Raw genomic sequence first — 17,510 nt, 5'->3', positions numbered from 1 at the left:
CCAACGATCCCCACGGTGCCTGAAGCTGAAGCACGCAGCGGACGTCCCTCAAAATGGACCTCTCCTTCGGGCTTCTTACAGCGGCCGCGATTCTGAACACCACAGTCCTACTCTGACTAAAAAAGTTATCCTCTAGACTGCTTGACCAGCAAAACTGTTCAAGTTCGCAAACACATGACTTTTCACACAAGTAAACTAATTTCCTTAGACATAACTGGTCAAAAAGTAAAAAGAAAAAAGAAACTATTAACATGTCACATGCTAAAATAATTTTAAGGCTTTCGTAATAACCGATGCAGAAGAGGAACTACCTTCAGAAATTTTACTGCTTGTATTTTAAGTTCAGGGGCTCCAGGTATCCTGAACATGCTTCTGGCCCCCCATATTAGGGCTAAAAACACAACTGTGATGGTGTCTGTTTCCTCTCCAGAAAGCATTTTACAATTGGCCATAGTAGGTCTACAGCCTATGAGTCTTTAGGCAATAAAAACCTGGAAAGCGCTTGAAAACTCAGATACAAAAAACAAGACATCCAATGATGAGTTTTCTATCCCTTGAAAAAGGGATCCCCAGAGGCAGCCTGATGAAGGGAAGGGAAGAAAGACTGAAGTTCACGAGACGGGCAGGCAAAGCCACGGGCGGACAAAGCCAGGCAGCACGGAGACAGGACGCTTAGACATCTGCACACTGAAATTCTACCACACACTCATTTCTTCAACACATTTGCCAATTTAACAAATGAATCCCAACAAAAAAAAAAGCCAACTAGCTACAGTTGCCTCCTTTTTGAAATAAAACAGATACAGCAAAGGTGAGGAGGAGGACCGTGCTTGGTGGCACACAGGCTTCCACCGGCAACTGGACAGAGTGACCACCTCCGCCACAGGCCTTTGCCTCCTGCCCCGCCCCCTCCCGGCGGGATCAGAGCCAGGGGACTCCCGTGTCCACAGCACCAATGCCCTTCACCAGCCCAGGGGCCTCTGCTTTTGCCCTGCGTGGCTGTCCGCCTGGGTACTGCCACTACCACTCAGTGCTCTCCTTCTGAGACGGGGACACCCGGGTGCCCTGGAAAGCTTGGAGAGGACCCTAAAGACACCGCCCCCACCAACCGAGGGCGGGCAGGTCCTCAGACACGGCCTGCAGCATGGCAGGTTCTGTGGCTTGTGCACACGACACAGAGGACGTGCTGCTGGGTGCCGGCTCGCCCCCCAGAAGTCCTCCTGTGAGAGCAGATGGAGCCCCAGCTGGCCTCTCCAGTCATGGTCCCCTCCCCAGGCGGCATGGAGGCCCAGGCGTGGCACCAAATCCCTGGGCTTTGGTGTGTCAGGAAAGTGCAGGGCTGGCCTGCATGCTGCCCAAAGTCCCTTAGAGTTCTGACCATCTCTGGATCTGGAAAATTCCAAGAGTCACGTACAGAGAAGCGTTCAGAACATACCAACATTCGGCAGTTAGAATCTTAACCGTTTGCCCCGGTGATTCTTAATTACCACTTGATGGAAATAATAGCATTTACTCAATTGCTTGAGGAGTAGTTTATGGCCGTGTGCAAACCGGTGGAAGCCAATGCACAGAAACTCCCAAGCCAAGTGGAGGAGGACAGGCGGTCAGTGTGAGAACAGAAGCAGAAAAGCTCCACTCAGCTTCCATTCTTCCCCCTTGACAGGGAGCAGGGGCTGTAGACTATTCCCATACGACCACCTGCAGGCCTGAGGTTTAAGTCACCCAACCAAATAATGCCATTGTGTCTGCGCTGGACTCCCCCCCCCCCCCCCATGAGCGCACTGTGCTCGTGCTGGACCTGCCCACCCCCGTCGGTGCACTGTGTCTATCATGCTGGATCCCGTCTCCACTCACCACCACTTCCTGAGAGTAAAAAAAAAACAACAAAAAAACCCCACAAAAAACAACCCCCCCAAATACACACAAAACAAAACAAAAAAAAACAGGGGGGAGCAGGACCTGTCTCTGGTCCCAGCCCCAGCCCCAGCCCCACCTGCCCAGCCCCCAGCTCTGCACACACCCCACCGGCACCGGGGAGTTGCAAGCGAGGCCCAGGCTTCGTGCAGGACGAGCGAGCAGCGGAAGGCTGCCAGCACCACTTGTGGGGAGAAAGGTGTCAGTCTCAAAATATTATTTTCAATAAAAGCTGTTTACCTAGAGAAGATTTAAACACACCGGGAACTTTGAAGGAAATAAGTGGCCCAGTTCTTTTTAATAAAAGCAGAGCTCAGCTATACAATCACTCTTCTAACAGAGCCCTGAACTGGATGAAGTAAAGATCAGAAAGCTAGGTGTTTTTCCAGACGATTTTTAGAAAAGAAACAACTACTTGCGGGAGGCGACTTCTGAGGATCTAATAACTCAGAAGAGCCATTTCCCCTACTTCTAGATGTATTTTAGAGGAAGCAATGTTAGAGGAGAGCAGAAACATCTCCAATCCACTTATGCGTATGTACGTGCACACACACCCACCTGCACGGGCACACTGTGCATGAGGAAATGTTCCGACTTCAGAAAGGAACCAAGTTAAAAAAAAAAAAAATCATCAGCCTACCTCAAAGCTTTTATTTTCCTCTAATAATGGGCTAAGTTTTTAAAACGTTTCTCCTCATAACTGCATCCTTCTAGACTTGTTGATATGCCACATTTTGCTTATCTAAACACCCAGCCCCGCCTGACCGGTACACATTCTGTCGGAAGACACGTACAGAGGGAGCACAGTGTCGGCTGCGGCCCACTCAGAAGGGAGCACTTCCCAGCATCACGTGGACGGAGCTGCAGAGAAAGCATTTTCTACATTTTTCACCTGCGCTGGCCAGGGAGGCTGGCTTTCTGGAAGAAGGCACCGAAAGAGCAGCTTTCAGAGTACCAACGTGGATTCCATCAGGAACGATCACCGCAAGAGAACTCTGATCCTCCACACGCACGTGCGTGCTTCCAGTGAACACCAAACACCAGACGCCAATCCAGACAGACCACTGTTCTTCCAGGTAAAGGAAACTGCAGGCGCACTTAACAGAGCGGGCAAGCCCTTTTATTTAAAAAAAAAAAAAAAAAAAATACCTGTATATGCACGTGTGCAGATCCGATGAGAGATGAGCAAAGATGGGCAGGATGTGGAGTGCTTCAGGTATGAGGGTCCTCGGGAAAACACTAAGTGAGACTAGAGACAAGCTGGTCAAACACGTGGGCGGGGAGCTTACCGCACTGGGCACGGACAAGGTAAAAGCAGAACTCAAGGGCTCCGCTGAGACAGCTGGAGCTCAACAGCCTTGAGCTGGAACCACGAGTGTGCCCCAATCTGGAAGGAAATGGAAAAAGTTTCCTCCGCAGAAGATGACGGGAGAATTCTCAGAGGAGCTGAATGAACCGCATTTCTGGGAAAGACATTCTCTCCCTCCAGCCTGTCCCCCCTCCAGCCCCAACACAAAGCTCCAAGGAGACTAATCCAGAACACGGGACAGTTCGCATGAATGCCACTCCGTTTTGGTTCTCTGTCCCTGCTGAGACACCCTGACAGATCGCGGGGGGCACGGGATGGACAGCCAAGCCGTTGGGCTCATTTCTGGACGAAGCCATTCGTGCTTCAGACGTGTAGTGAGCAACGTGTAGCTGGTCTCCAAAAGTCAAAGCTGAAGAGTAGTTACGAGCAGCATGCTGGTCTCAGAAGACCAAGGCGCCACGGAATGCGCTTCGCACAGCTCGAAGAAAACTTGTCCCCCGCCCCCACCTGGCCCTCATTCAGAGGGGATGAACCCCTAAACAATCTCAACACAACACCCAACTCACTCCGGCCTCATCCCTCTGCCTCGTCTCCATCCTGCCCTGTCGGATGCCGGCTCCTACGGGACCTCCCAGCTTGCTCTGTCCCACGCGGCTGCACCCCAGCACCCGGGGTTAAGGCCCAGGCCCACCGCCGTCGAGGGACAGCACCACAGTTCCTGTCCACCCCAGGCCTTGGGCTCCACACAGGTGGGGCTGTCACACTGGCTCCTGCAATGTCCCCAGTGCACGTCCCCAAGGCACGGGGCCTGTCACAGCAGGCACACCCATGTTTTGGGAATTGGGTGACCAACCGAAGAACATATAAAAAAATTTACAAAGATCAGAGAAAGATCTACTTCCATCACTTGATATGGAAACTGGAGATAAAAATTCTGGATGAATCTGACACAAGACAATGCTTCAGTTCAATTCAAAAATTAAACTCATTTAACCTTTAACTCAATTTAAATTCTGAAGTGATCAGCATGCAAGAACTCCCCTGTACATTAATATCAAGGAGCTGATCTAATTACTGATACAATTTAAAGGAAATAAATTTAACAAACCAAGTGTATTTTGAGAGTTTACAGCTTAAATGGCACGAACACTTTCAAGATAAAAATTGAGAATTATTCACTAGTCGCACACGGCTTAAATACCAGAAAACGTGGGAGATATACAAACAATGAAAATTCTGGAAATCAAAATCTGAACACAAAATAGGAGAAATGTAGGGCAGCACATAAATACAGCACAGCTGTATCTTCACGAAACAGGGAGGCTGCCGTGAGGTGCAAGACCGGTGCAGACGAAGGCACCAAACCAGGGGCCAAGGCACAGCTGCCGGTGCTCCCGTGTGGCCTAAGCTTTGCACCCCACCGGTGGCCACATGCCCCTCGGACCGGCGTCAGGAGCAGCACGGCCTCGTGAGCACCTGTCTGGACTGTGGTTTTCTCCCTCCAGCGCCCGAGGCCTGGCCGAGACAGTTGGCACGCTCACCGGGCACCAGCTGTCCAAAGTCCCCACTCACCCAGTGCCCTCTCCTGGCATCCCAACCTGTTCTGGAAAAAAGACTCCCAAGGAAAATGGAAGTGGCCTTCAAGACGCTACAACGTGGCCATAAACCCCCAATGTTTTTCTCCCAGCAGTTTACTTGACCTCTTCCTCCCAATGTGAAGAGGCCTGTGAATGAACGGCTTCTCCAGACCACAGCTGACCAGAAGTGGGAGGGGGATGGCCACAGACGGAGAGGCCAGCAAGGAGGCCCCTAGGCCTAGTGACCAGGGTGAGGAAGGGATGGGCCGAGCCAGACCCCAGGAGGGGCCTGCTGTGTCCAAGCCTGTCCACCCTCAGCAGTGACAGTGACAAGGGGCCGTGGAGCAAGGGCACTGCTGACCAGGCTCAGACCATCACAAACGGCCCCACAAGACCACAAATCCTGGAACCACGCGAGAGCACCGTCTAGACCCTGTGCACCTCAGGGTGGGCCCCTCCTTGGGGTGAGAGCTGCTCTCAGAGTCTGGGAGAGCCCAGGGATCTGGGTTGGAAGGGGTCGCCCTAGGGCTCAAGCAAACCCCGGCGCTAGCCACAACTTCTGAGCGCCCCCCACTCCCCAAGTGACACAGAGACAGCCTTCCTCCGTGGGACTGCACAGCAACGTCATGCGGAGTTTGGGCCACACTGTGCCACCAGCCAGGTCTCCTCCTCAGGGAAAAGGGGAAGGGCTCTCCGTGGCAGCACAAAGGGGCCAGGAAGGCGGCTCCTCCAGGAAAGCTGCCGTCACGTCAGGAACGAAGGAGCCCAATGCCTCCCACAGGAAACTTGCTGTCCAGAGCAGGAGATCAGGGGATTTTTAACACGCCACACAGGTAACACATCCCCCTTTCTCCGAAGTCAGCCGACTTCCTGCTCTGACTCCGAAGTGTGCTTACACTCCAAGTGCTGGAAACTTCCAAAGCAAATCCTTTACTGTGACAGTTTGGTGCATATTTTGAACCCACGTATTTGTAACGGTCATTCAACGGTTCTTTGCTTCCTTCCAGGAGTGTCGTGGCAGGCTCAAAATTAAATCAGCCAGCTTGCTCCTTACGGACACAGGATGCAAGTTTTGCCATTTCTGTCCCCCTGCAACACTAATAAAATTGGCAGGAGTAACACGTCGCTTTGTCTTCACCGAGTCCAGAACCAAGACTCCGAATCCCAGGGACGCCTGCTTAAATACTGCCAACAGCCTGCCTGCTCCCACCCTCCGCCCTGACCCCGGGAAGGCAAACGGTGAAACGGAACCGTGCAGAAACGTGAGAAAAGGCGAAACTCCTGAAGCCATGCGTTGCTTTTCTTTCTCCTAGACCAGAAACCACACAACTTCACCCGAAAACGGGGCAGCACACCTCTTCTGGGGAGAGGACTCCCGGGAGCAGGACTCGCCCGAGCGGTGGCAGCAAAGTGCAAGTCCGTCAGAGGGGTGCCCTTCTCGGCCAGTTCTCTGCAGGGTGACCGAGTGACCAAGGGAACCCACGCCGTGAAGGCAGAAGGCCCAGCGCCGAGGGCCACCGTCTGTCACTTGGTCACAGTCCCCTCGCCTTGGCCTCCCCGGAAGGCAGGGACGCGGCCTTCCCTTACCTGTGGCCATCCAGGAGCTCCGAGCCCAGCGCGGCACCCACCACCCCGCGGCTGCTCCCTGAACGCCGGGCTGCGTGTGCACGGTGAGCGTCACCGGCCACCCGAGTCAAGAGGGTCCCCCCCAGAAACTGGGGACAGGTTCCGCGCACACAGGCCCCACACGCGCGGCTCTAGGGCCGGGTGGGGGTGAGGACAAGGCGCTGCAGGCTCCCCAGGCATTCGAGCGCTTGTTCTGAAGAACAAGACGCTTCCTATGGAGCCGAAGCCCGCTTGGGAGGCTCTCCCCGCACAGAAATCTGCTTATTTGACTCAAGAGACCTCCTCAAGAAACACTCTGTAAAATGAAATCATTACGTTGTTTAAGCACATACAACACAAATCAGTTCAAACCAGTGAAGGAAAGCCGTGAGGTGGCTGAGCGTGCAATAGGTGCAAATCCCAAGGAGCGTCATTTGATGAAAACTCCTTCCAGTGTTTATCCCGCGGAGAGCTTCTCCCCTTCCTCAGAAGATGGGATGGAGGGGAGGCCAGGGTCCGCCCGAGAACTAACGCAGGAACTTCCCGGGAAGGGTCTCGCAACACGCAGATGCTCAGGATTCACTCGGACGTGATCGGCAGGCCACGTGGCACAGAAGGGCTGCCAGGGACCGGCCGGCGTCACCTTCGGTGTCCCCGTGCAGGCCACTCCTCCACTTACAACACTTAAAAATGAACAGGAAAGCGGCAAATCCATGCAGAAGCTGACTGCCATCCACTCAAATGGAGTGCACACAACAGGACTTCACGGGTCTGGCCACTCTTCAGGAGGACCTCAGAGGCATCCCGTCTTCACCATTTCAACAGAGAGACTGCTTTGGCACATGTAAAGGGCGAGACCTGACCAAGCATCCAGTGGGGCGGACGCCCCCCTCCCAGACAGAACAGAGACCCTGCAGTGACTTGCTCTGCCGTAGAGGGTCCAGGCCCTCCTCCGTGAGCCTAGCGACAGGGAGCCACGAGCCAGCCAGCCAGCCAAGTGCTGGAAGGAGGGTCAGGCCGAACTAGGCCACACGCTCCCACCCAGCCTCTACGCTGAGCTAGCAGGGGCAACTTGCCAGAAACACCGTCAAGAGCCACGTGTGTGCAACACCACAGAGCCCCACAAAGAGAAAACAGCCTGCATGCGTTAAGTTTTCAAAAACACAAAGTATTTTTACAACTGCTCAGTTTGGTTGGACTATAAGCTTTCTCGGTGTTGCATTCCTATGTTGTTTCTAAAATGACTTCCATGGACAAAACGAAACACGAGGGTGACTCTTTGAGAAGGGAGGGGGAAGACACGTGCGGGTCCAGCCCGGTGGGACCAAACACGCTACTGCTCCTCTCACAGCGTGAGTGCGACCAGGGCAGAACGGTCCATGTTTCAAGTGAATCAAAGGGAATCAACTTTAGGGAAACCTAAACAAGCCCCCAAATAACATTTATTTTTCAACACCCCTTCGCATTAGATTTTTTGACACTGCAGGGAATAACGGGGTCAAAGCTTTGTAGTCACGCAGAGATGGTGTGGGGAGAGTTCATCGAGCTCTTGCAAAAGCAAGTTACTCTTAAACGTGACAATTGTTAATGCATACTTGATATTATTGGCAGGAAGTCATAAAATTAGGATCATACTCTCCTTCCCATCTGATATTCTACATTCGAGTATTTTTAGGAAGGGAAAGGTAATTTAACCTAGACCAAAAAGTCCCAAAGATCACTGTATAAAGCCATACAAACAGGTAAGCAGACTGACGTGGGGAACAGGAACCCTATTTTGTACAGAATTACAAGTGAAATTTCACTGAAGACAGAGGTCAGTGGTCAACTTCCAATTTCCCTACTGAAGAAAGCAGCATGGCTCCAGGGGAGATAAAGACCCCAGCCCTCACAAGCACTCGAGGAGGAGGGGCAGAACAGCATCCCCAAGCCGTGAGGATGCTCTGCTCGAAACCCCCTTGGCCCCTGCCCACCAGCAGAGCTGGAGAGCACGGCCTTAGGGGCACACAGCGCTTCACCTGCAGGTACCGCCCCTCGGAGTGGGCAAGGGCAGCACCGAGTTCTAGTAGACAAAAGGAATCCTAATCATGTCTTTCTGTACAGGGAACACCAGAGCTGGATGGCATCTGAGGTGAATTCATCCACAGCTGGAAAAAGAAGCCCCACTGATCCTACACAGGATGCTTTCAGAAGAGAGGGAACACCTCCGTAGTCACTTTGTACCGAAAGGCTAGCCTGAATGCGAAAGCCTGGTAAATGCATCACAGAAAGGAAAATTATAGCCGAACATCCGTCATGAATGTAAACACATAAGTACTAGAAAAAATGGCAAATTTAAGCCAGTAATATGGTGGGGGGGGGGGGGGGAGGGGGGCATGCAGGGAGAGATCATGAACTACGTGACATAGTCCAGCATTTCAAGACGGCTATAAAATCTTGCTTCATCACTTGTTTAAAAAAAAAAATGTATTTTAATGTTTATTTTTGAGAGAAAGAGAGAGAGTGAGACACAGAATCCTGAGCAGGCTCCAGGCCCTGAGCCGTCAGCACAGAGCCCGACGTGGGACTCGAACTCACGAACCATGAGATCGTGACCTGAACTGAAGTCAGACGCTTAACCTACTGAGCCACCCAGGCACTCCTCACCACTTGTTTAAAAAAGTAGTAATAAGAACGTTGAGACACGTACAAAAAGACTAACAAAATCCACCATGTAGAGGAAGTATTTTCCATCCGAGAAAAGACACCTATGAGACCCACAGGGGCAGCATCATGGCTCGGGAACCGGAAGCCCCCGTGACTGGAACAGGGGAAGAACGTCCACCGTCACAACGTTTACCCCATACACCAGAGGGTCCAGTCAGCGGTGAAAGTGGAAATAAAAGGCATAAAGATCAGAAAGTTGTCTTTAGTCACAGGACCGACTTTCTATAGCAGAAGTCCTAAGGAATCTGCAAAACAATTCCTACAACTATTAATTCAGTAAGAGGACAGAAGATCAACATTATCAAAAATCAACATAAAAAACGATGTACCAGCAGCCAGTAAAAAACCATTTTAAGCTAATTTAGAACACCAAAATATTTAGAAGTCAGATGTACAAAAAACATACGAGATCTCTATGCTGGAAACTAGAACACAGAAGAAAATTAAAGACAAGTCGAATGAATGGAGACATAAACCATGTTCATAAATTGGAAGGTTTTTAAAGTGGTCAACCCTCCCAATTTGGGTACAAAAATTTAATGAACCCCCAACCAAAATCCCAATCAATACTAGACACCTTGATTCTTTAATATGGAAATTTAAAGGCACTGAAGCCAAAACAGTCTTTAGGGGGGGAAAAAAAAAGTTAGAAGACTCATTACCTTAATTCAAGACTTATCACAAAGCTATGCAATCACATCCACACAGTTCTGGTGTGGGACAGGTGAAGCGATCACCTGAACCACAGAACGTCCAGACATAGGGATGCACACAAGCAGTCAACTGATTTGACAAATGTGCTAAGGGAATTCAATTTAGAAAGTTGTTTTCTCCTCCTAAATGAGGAGAAAACTAAGTAACTGGAAAAAAAACTGAGTACCTCACCACAACAAGGTGGTTCAAGATGATGGGTCCTAGATCTAAACATAAGAGCCCGAAATTATCAAGTTTTAGAAGAATTTATCAGAAAATACTGGAGAAATTAACAGTAGGCAAATCTTAAAGACAAAAAATGCTAAGAAAATCATTAAGTTGTAGTCCCTCAAAATTAGGAACTTCTCATTGGAAGATGGCACTAGAATAAAAACAAGCATCCAGTTGTGAAATACATATGTGAAATACATATGTGAAATACACATATCTGATAAAGGACTTGTAACCAGAAGCACAAATCAATGATAAAACAAACAGGATGCCCATCGAAAATGGGCAGAAGACCCACGCAGACGCCGCACAATGAAAAGGCAGGAGTGGTCGATAAAGGTGGTTAGAGGAGATCATGAGGAAAGTTAAAATCAGAACGAGAATGTTTCAGACCCACTAGAATGGCTAAAACTTTAGAAACTAACACATATCAGTGAGAGCACAGAGAGATGGAAACTCCTGCAATTTCTGATGGAAGGGAGTATGAAATGGTTCCACTTGGGGAAAAGTTTTGGCAGTTTCTTAGGAGGTTAAACATACATTTGCCATGCAATCCAGCAATCCCACACCTTGGAGCTGACTCCAGAGAAGCAAAAAGGGGTCCAAAGAGGCTTGAACAAAACTTTCAACTTTACTCCAACTAGCCAAAAATTGGACAATTCAAATTCCATCAGTAGGAGACCTGATAAAACTGTGGAGTATTCCTAGAATAAACTACATTCACCACCAAGAAGGACCTACTAATTGACACACAACAGGGGTGACCCTCAAAACGTCGCTGAACAAAGAATCCAGTACAGAAGACTATACCCTAAACTCTATATAAAGCTCAAGAATGAGCGGTTAATCAAGACAGAAATGGGAACGGTAGATGCCAACAGGAGCCGGGACTCACAGGGAGCACAAGGGAACAGGTGGTTTAGAGAGTTCCAGATCTTGGTTTAGGCTGGTGGCCATTTGGCTTGTACACTTTTCTCAAAACCTCACCTCGATTTTCTATCACTTGAAAAAGAATTATCAACCCTGAGTATTCATAAAGAATTTTTGAATCTGTAACTTTTTTTTTTTCAACGTTTTTAATTTATTTTTGGGACAGAGAGAGACAGAGCATGAACGGGGGAGGGGCAGAGAGAGAGGGAGACACAGAATCGGAAACAGGCTCCAGGCTCCGAGCCATCAGCCCAGAGCCTGACGCGGGGCTCGAACTCACGGACCGCGAGATCGTGACCTGGCTGAAGTCGGACGCTTAACCGACTGCGCCACCCAGGCGCCCCAAAAATCTGTAACTTTTAAATGTCCCTTCCTAAAGTTAACCGTGGGTGTATAACAATACTGGTTAAAACTCATTTCCCACTTGCCCCTTACACACAGAATCTCGCCTACCCTGGCTCCCAGCCCGGTGGTGGCCCTGTGACAGGAGGATGCTAGGGGCTCCTTCTGGAAAGGGGGGTGGGTCCCTTTCTCTCTCCTCTGCCCAGAAGGGGAACGTGGCAGCTCGCACCCCAGAGGCCGGCCCAAAGCACCAGAATGAGGGCCGCAGCCTGGAGAGGCAGAGGAAAGCCGGAGGCAGCCATGAGACCCAGCCTCCACTGCTCATCTACGAGCGTCTTACTGAAGCCATCCGGACGACTGCTTCAGGCTGAACCCAATCCTGATGCAGAAAGCAGCTCAGAATTAAGCCTCCTCTTGTGTTCTCATCACCCAGAGTGGGCATTGAACGAAACGTCTATGTTTTATTTTCTTCCCCAAATTCACTTCAAGGAATTTTTTCTTAAAGCAAAAAGTTCCACAAAATTTCTGTGATTTATTGGTCAAGTGAATATGCTAAGAGACAAAATGACATTCCCCACGAATTATTTGGTGTCTGTGATTTTCTGAGCACCGTGGCCAGATGGTTTTCATAGAAAGAGAAGAGTGTATTCATATAGTTCAAAGGTTTGCTTATTTTTTTTTTGGTCTTAAAAAAAAAAGTACTATTGATTGTAACATGCAGCTCGACAGGAAAAAATCTCGACACTGGAGGCGAAAACGGGTATTTATTACCGTGCCCGCGCTCATTATGGCGGTCTCTGACAGGGGTCCATTAAAATCAATTTTTATGTTTCTATGTATTTTCTTTATCTAATGTTCTCTGGCATTGTGTTTATTAGCCGGTTAAGACAAACACTGAGCAGGAGTGGGTGGTTTTTCCCTCTTCTGTCAGAAGTAACGAGAACTGCAATTTTAATACGACGACTCACAATCGATGGATGGAGGAAACGTTACATTTCAGAACCAAACGTTAAGGAGTGCTTTAAATTTTTTATGTTTTTACAATTAAGAGAAATACGGTGGAGATCTGTCAGAAGAGAAGCACGTGTCCTGTTCGAAAAGGCAGCGCTCTAACATCATGCTGGGGGGCTCCCCCCATGCTCAACCGCCCCCCCACCCCCGTCTGTCTGACACCACAGGGGCCACGAGAGCTCCAAATCAAGCAGTTCCAAGACTTCAGCAGGAAACTCACCTGGCAGACTCCGAACAACGAAGGCTGGTCCTGATTTAAAAGCATCAAGATCAGGGAAGCATTTCCCCCCCAATCCCGGTCACCAATCTTCCAGAGAGATTCCCACACTTGTTGAAGAATCAAAATATTTAAGGCTTATAGTCCATCGACTACTCTGTAAATGTTTTTTTTGTTTATTTTAGAGACAGAGAGGGAAGGAGAATGCGAGCTGGCTGGGGGGGGGTGGGGGGGGTGGGTAGGGGAGGACAGAGGGAGCGAGAATCCTGAGCAGGCTCCACACTCAGTGCACAGCCTGAGGTGGGGCTTGATCCCATGACCCTGGGATCATGACCTGAGCTGCAATCAAGAGTCAAACACTGGATGGACTGAGCCACCCAGGCGCCCCTATAAACGTGTATGTTAATTAGACGTCATGGGCCACTAGCGAGAGCTGTGCCCCGGTGGTTACCTGCAGGCAGAGGATGCACAGACATCAGCAGATGCTGCTGACGCAAAGTCCTGGCCCAGCCACGGGCCAGGCTGAGGTTGGTGGCTGTTGGCCCGTGGCTCCGTACCACGCCGCAGTACCCACCGCTTCTGTGCCACTCTCAACAAATACCGCGCACAGGGGACTGCAGGGGACTCACCCGGCGTCGGGGGTCTTCCCGCCGTGCAGCCTGATCTCATGCACACCCTGCTCACAGGCAGAGATCTCAATCTCCCCCAGCGGGCTGTCCACCACCTTGTAGTTCATTTCACAGGTCTTGTCCATTCTCCCACGCACCTGTAAAAGATGATTTTAAAGCAATTAAGTACACGTGAAAAAGCGTGGTCCCTCTTAAAGCACAACGAGCACCAGTTACTGAAGACAAACGTCTTCTGAAGTTCTTCCCCATTCTTGGAACCTAATCATCGGATGCGTCGTCTTTGTACTGCACTTACTTCAGAGACAGAAAACTACCAGGACCCCTAGAGCAGCCGACCAGCGGCACACACGCCTTCCTTCAATTACTCCCTAGCCTCACCTTGAACCAGGGCTCAGTCGAAGAGGCGAAAATGACCAGAGCTCCCTCTATGTGGTCCCTAGAGCCAAGCTAACCTTGCTTCAACAAAACAGTTACCAACTTTCTCACCAACACAGGCTGAAGCCACCAGATATTTTGAACAAAGTACATTTAAAAGCAAGGCATCGTGGAGTGAAGGTGGACACAGCTCTTGTGCAGTGGAAGCTGTGCTGGCTGGGAGCGAGCCCCATGCACGCATGGAGAACACACACAGCTGACCCTGAACAACACGGGTCTGCCCTGCGTGGGCCACTGTGCACGGTTTTCCCATACAGAACTGTAAATGTATTTTTTTCTTACATTTATTTTTGAGAGAGAGAGAGAGAGAGAGAGAGAGAGAGAGCGCGCGAGCGCGCGCACAGTGGGGGAGGGGCAGAGAGAGGAGGAGACACAGAATCGGAAACAGGCTCCAGGCTCCGAGCCATCAGCACAGAGCCAGACATGGGGCTTGAATTCACCAACCATGAGATCATGACCTGAGCCCAAATCGGACATCTAACCCACTGAGCCACCCAGGCACCCCAGAACTATAAATATATTTTTTCTGCCTTATGACGTTAATACGTTTCCTAGCTTACTTTTTTTATAAGAACACAGTATATAATACAAACATACAAAAGGTGATAACCGGATATTTTCACAGGAAGGTCAACAGTAGGCTCTTAGTAGCTAAATTTTTGGGGAGTCAAAAGTCACACGCAGATTTTCGACTGCACGGAGGTCAGCGTCCCTAATCCCATGCTGTTCAAGGGCCAACCGTGCGCTTCACTTACTTTCAGAGAAACGTACAAACACATAAAAGCTCTCCTATGATGCACTGTCCCTGTTAATTGACAGATATTCATTTCGGTCAGCGGACCAAAGGCTGGGGAGAACGAGCAGGTACGGCGAGGGTGGGGAGGAGCCAGGCGGGAGGTCCGGGCAAACCGACATTGGATAAAAACCACCCCAAGTGCGGGCAGAAGATGCGAGCCAAGGGTGGGCTGTGGGGACGCGAACGGGGACCAGCCCAGGCCCCGGAGCCTGTTCCCTCCCTGCAGCCCCTCCTCCCGCAAACCGCGTGACCTCATATGCCAGCGTTTCCCCGCGCTCGGCCCCACGGCAGCCGCCAGCCATGCACCGAAACAGCGACAGCCTCACCCCCCACCCAGACGGTGCGCTGCTCCTGACCTGTGGGCCGGGCTGCTGATCACAGCTCTGTCCGCAGGCACCTCCGATGAACTGTCTGCGACGTAACCCTGCAAAAATGCTCTCCTGCACACGCGGCTTTTCAGGGACGTCACTGCCGTCCATCGTCACCCCCACCACGCCCAGGACTCACCCTAGGGATTCTCCTCCCCCGCTCACACCATCAAGCTCCTACCACTGCCAGCTCCGCTCATTTCCACCCCATTCTCCCCGAGGCCTCATCAACTCTCATGTGAGGAAGGACTTCCCTGGGACCCGAGTTACACCTGGGCCCTTCCCACCCCTTCCCGCCCCTCGCCCCGAACAATAAATCAGCTGCCAATTACACAAAGGGGCTACAGCAGGGTCCGAAAACTGCAGCCCACAGGCCACAGGCAGCCTGACACCTGCTTTCGTAAATCACGTTTTGTGGGGACGTGGCCTCGCTCGTCTGTCTGCATGCTGGCTGTGGCTGCCTTCCTGCTGCCCGGCTGTGACGGGGACAGCGTGGCCCTGAGCACTTACCCCGGCCTCCACACGCCGGGTCTGCTGAGCCCCTCGAGGTCCGCGCTCATGCACCCTTCCTACCCCCACCCGCAGGCCGGCCGTCCCTCCAGGCAGCTCAGGGGCCTGATACTGCAGTCCCTCCACCACACGTCCTCTCCCTGACTTCCCCACATGGCCAGCCTCACCACCCCTACCCTGACCTCTTCCCTTCCCCATCCTTCCACCTGCTGCTAAAGCCACACACCAACTCCCTCATCTGTCTTCCCAGCAGCCACGAGGAGAAGTGCATTTATGGCCCTGATGAGGTCAAGCAGTACCCCCAAACTACACAGTGTGTAAGCATCACCCCGAGATTCCATCCTAAGCCCCGGGCTGCAGAGCCACCCTGCTCAACATGCACTTTTCTGTGCGTCTTGACCGGGATCTGAAATAGACTCCTCTCAGTTCCCAGTGAGGGGACACGGGATTGTGATGTTCGCCCGATGTCACAGATGCTCTGACATGTCGCACTCCTCGACCACCCCAACGTCCATGGATCCCCACTTCGCCATGCAGGGGCAGGAAGCAGGGGAGTGGCCTCCCACCACGACCTGTCACTTTGCCACAAGTGCCTTTATCTGTGGGGTAAGGGACACCTAAACCACAGGGCCTGGACTAGTGGGAACATGGGCAGACACTTGGCCTCCGGGAAGGATTTGGGATTACCATCTTGTCACAGTTGACATTTTAACCACATGCCCTTGGCCTTCGATCCTGTCACGCAGAGCATCGGCTCTCCTCTGTAAAATCTTATCCAACAGCACCAAAATCCTTACCGTCGTAAACAGCGGGTGGCCACCCCTCCCCAGCCCCCCGGGGCCTTCCCTCATTCCTCGGAGCCCTCACATCTATGGATGTTTCCTGTCACCCTGCGGGGTCTGCTACCAGGAGTCAGGGCTCCACTGAAGACAGATGCATCACATACACGAGAGGCTTATCAAACAGACGAAGTAGATGAGCAGCATTTCCACCATCCAGGCCAAGAGTCTGGCACAGCATTTCCCACAGTGTGTTCTAGAAGACTAAAGACTACTCAGAGAAATGTGGGTGCACTATCCCCTCCTGGGAAACTCACCATGCACGTTAGTGTGTTAAAAGCTCTGAGCAGTCCTGCATAGAAACTGGTTTTTGTTAACCATGAACTCACATCTCCTACCTAGGCCATGCCTGTCAGGCTGAAAGTGGTTTCCTCGCAGATCTGGGCGCAGGCCTCAGATCCAGACCATGAAAAGCCATGAGCCCCTGTCCCAGGCACGGCTCCGAATGGAAAGCGTCAGAACCTCATAGCAGCTAATTTAAGCACAAAAGCAATTTACTGAAAGGCTGTTCCATAACTCCCAGAACTGCTGGGAAGGCTGGAGAAACAAGCTCAGACAACTGTAGGAACCAAGACTGGCCACAGTCCAACCACAGCCAGAATCGAACCTCAGGAAACATCTGTAGGACCACAGGGACTACTGACACGCAGCCGGCACCGTTGCCACCGTTGCCCTGGAAACAGGATGTTGCAGCCACTGCCAGTTTCCTGCTGCCTGGCCCCGTGCCATCTGCCCTCAATTCACTGCCCAGTGTGTGGACCCAACACCATGTACAAGTTCACGCTGGCACGCATCCCAATTCATAACCCAGAGTGTGGACCCAGCACCACGCACAAGTTCACGCTGGCACGCGTCCCAATTCACGGCCCGGAGTGTGGACCCAGCACCACGCATAAGTTCACGCTGGCACGCGTCCCAATTCACGGCCCGGAGTGTGGACCCAGCACCACGCACAAGTTCACGCTGGCACGCGTCCCAATTCACGGCCCGGAGTGTGGACCCAGCACCACGCACAAGTTCACGTTGTCACATGCCCCAATTCACGACCCAGTGTGTGGACCCAGCACCACGCACAAGCTCAACGCTGGCGCGCGTCCCAATTCATGGCCCAGAGTGTGGACCCAGCACCATGCACAAGTTCACGCTGGCACGCGTCCCAATTCACGGCCCAGTGTGTGGACCCAGCACCACGCACAAGCTCATGCTAGCACACATGCCAATTCACATCCCGGAGTGTGGACCCAGCACCACGCACAAGTTCACGCTGGCACGCGTCCCAATTCACGGCCCGGAGTGTGGACCCAGCACCACGCACAAGTTCATGCTGGCACGCGTCCCAATTCATGGCCCGGAGTGTGGACCCAGCACCACGCACAAGTTCACGTTGTCACATGCCCC

The 17,510-nt window shown here is 51.6% G+C and overlaps 1 protein-coding gene across 1 annotated transcript in view; it reads right to left on the bottom strand.

Moving 5' to 3' along the window:
* The window catches only part of MGMT (O-6-methylguanine-DNA methyltransferase), a 298,547-nt gene that overhangs the window by 219,776 nt on the left and 61,261 nt on the right, over positions 1 to 17,510 (bottom strand). Inside the window, exon 2 of the mRNA XM_053910052.1 lies at positions 13,165 to 13,301. Within this exon, the coding sequence (XP_053766027.1) occupies positions 13,165 to 13,289 (125 nt within the window). The 5' untranslated portion in view covers positions 13,290 to 13,301. The remainder of the gene's footprint in view (positions 1 to 13,164; positions 13,302 to 17,510) is intronic.

Source organism: Panthera pardus, unplaced genomic scaffold, assembly GCF_024362965.1.
Source record: "Panthera pardus isolate Hobbes unplaced genomic scaffold, ASM2436296v1 HiC_scaffold_22, whole genome shotgun sequence".
Taxonomy (NCBI): Eukaryota; Metazoa; Chordata; class Mammalia; order Carnivora; family Felidae; genus Panthera; species Panthera pardus.
This window is presented reverse-complemented; position numbering and strand designations above follow the sequence as displayed.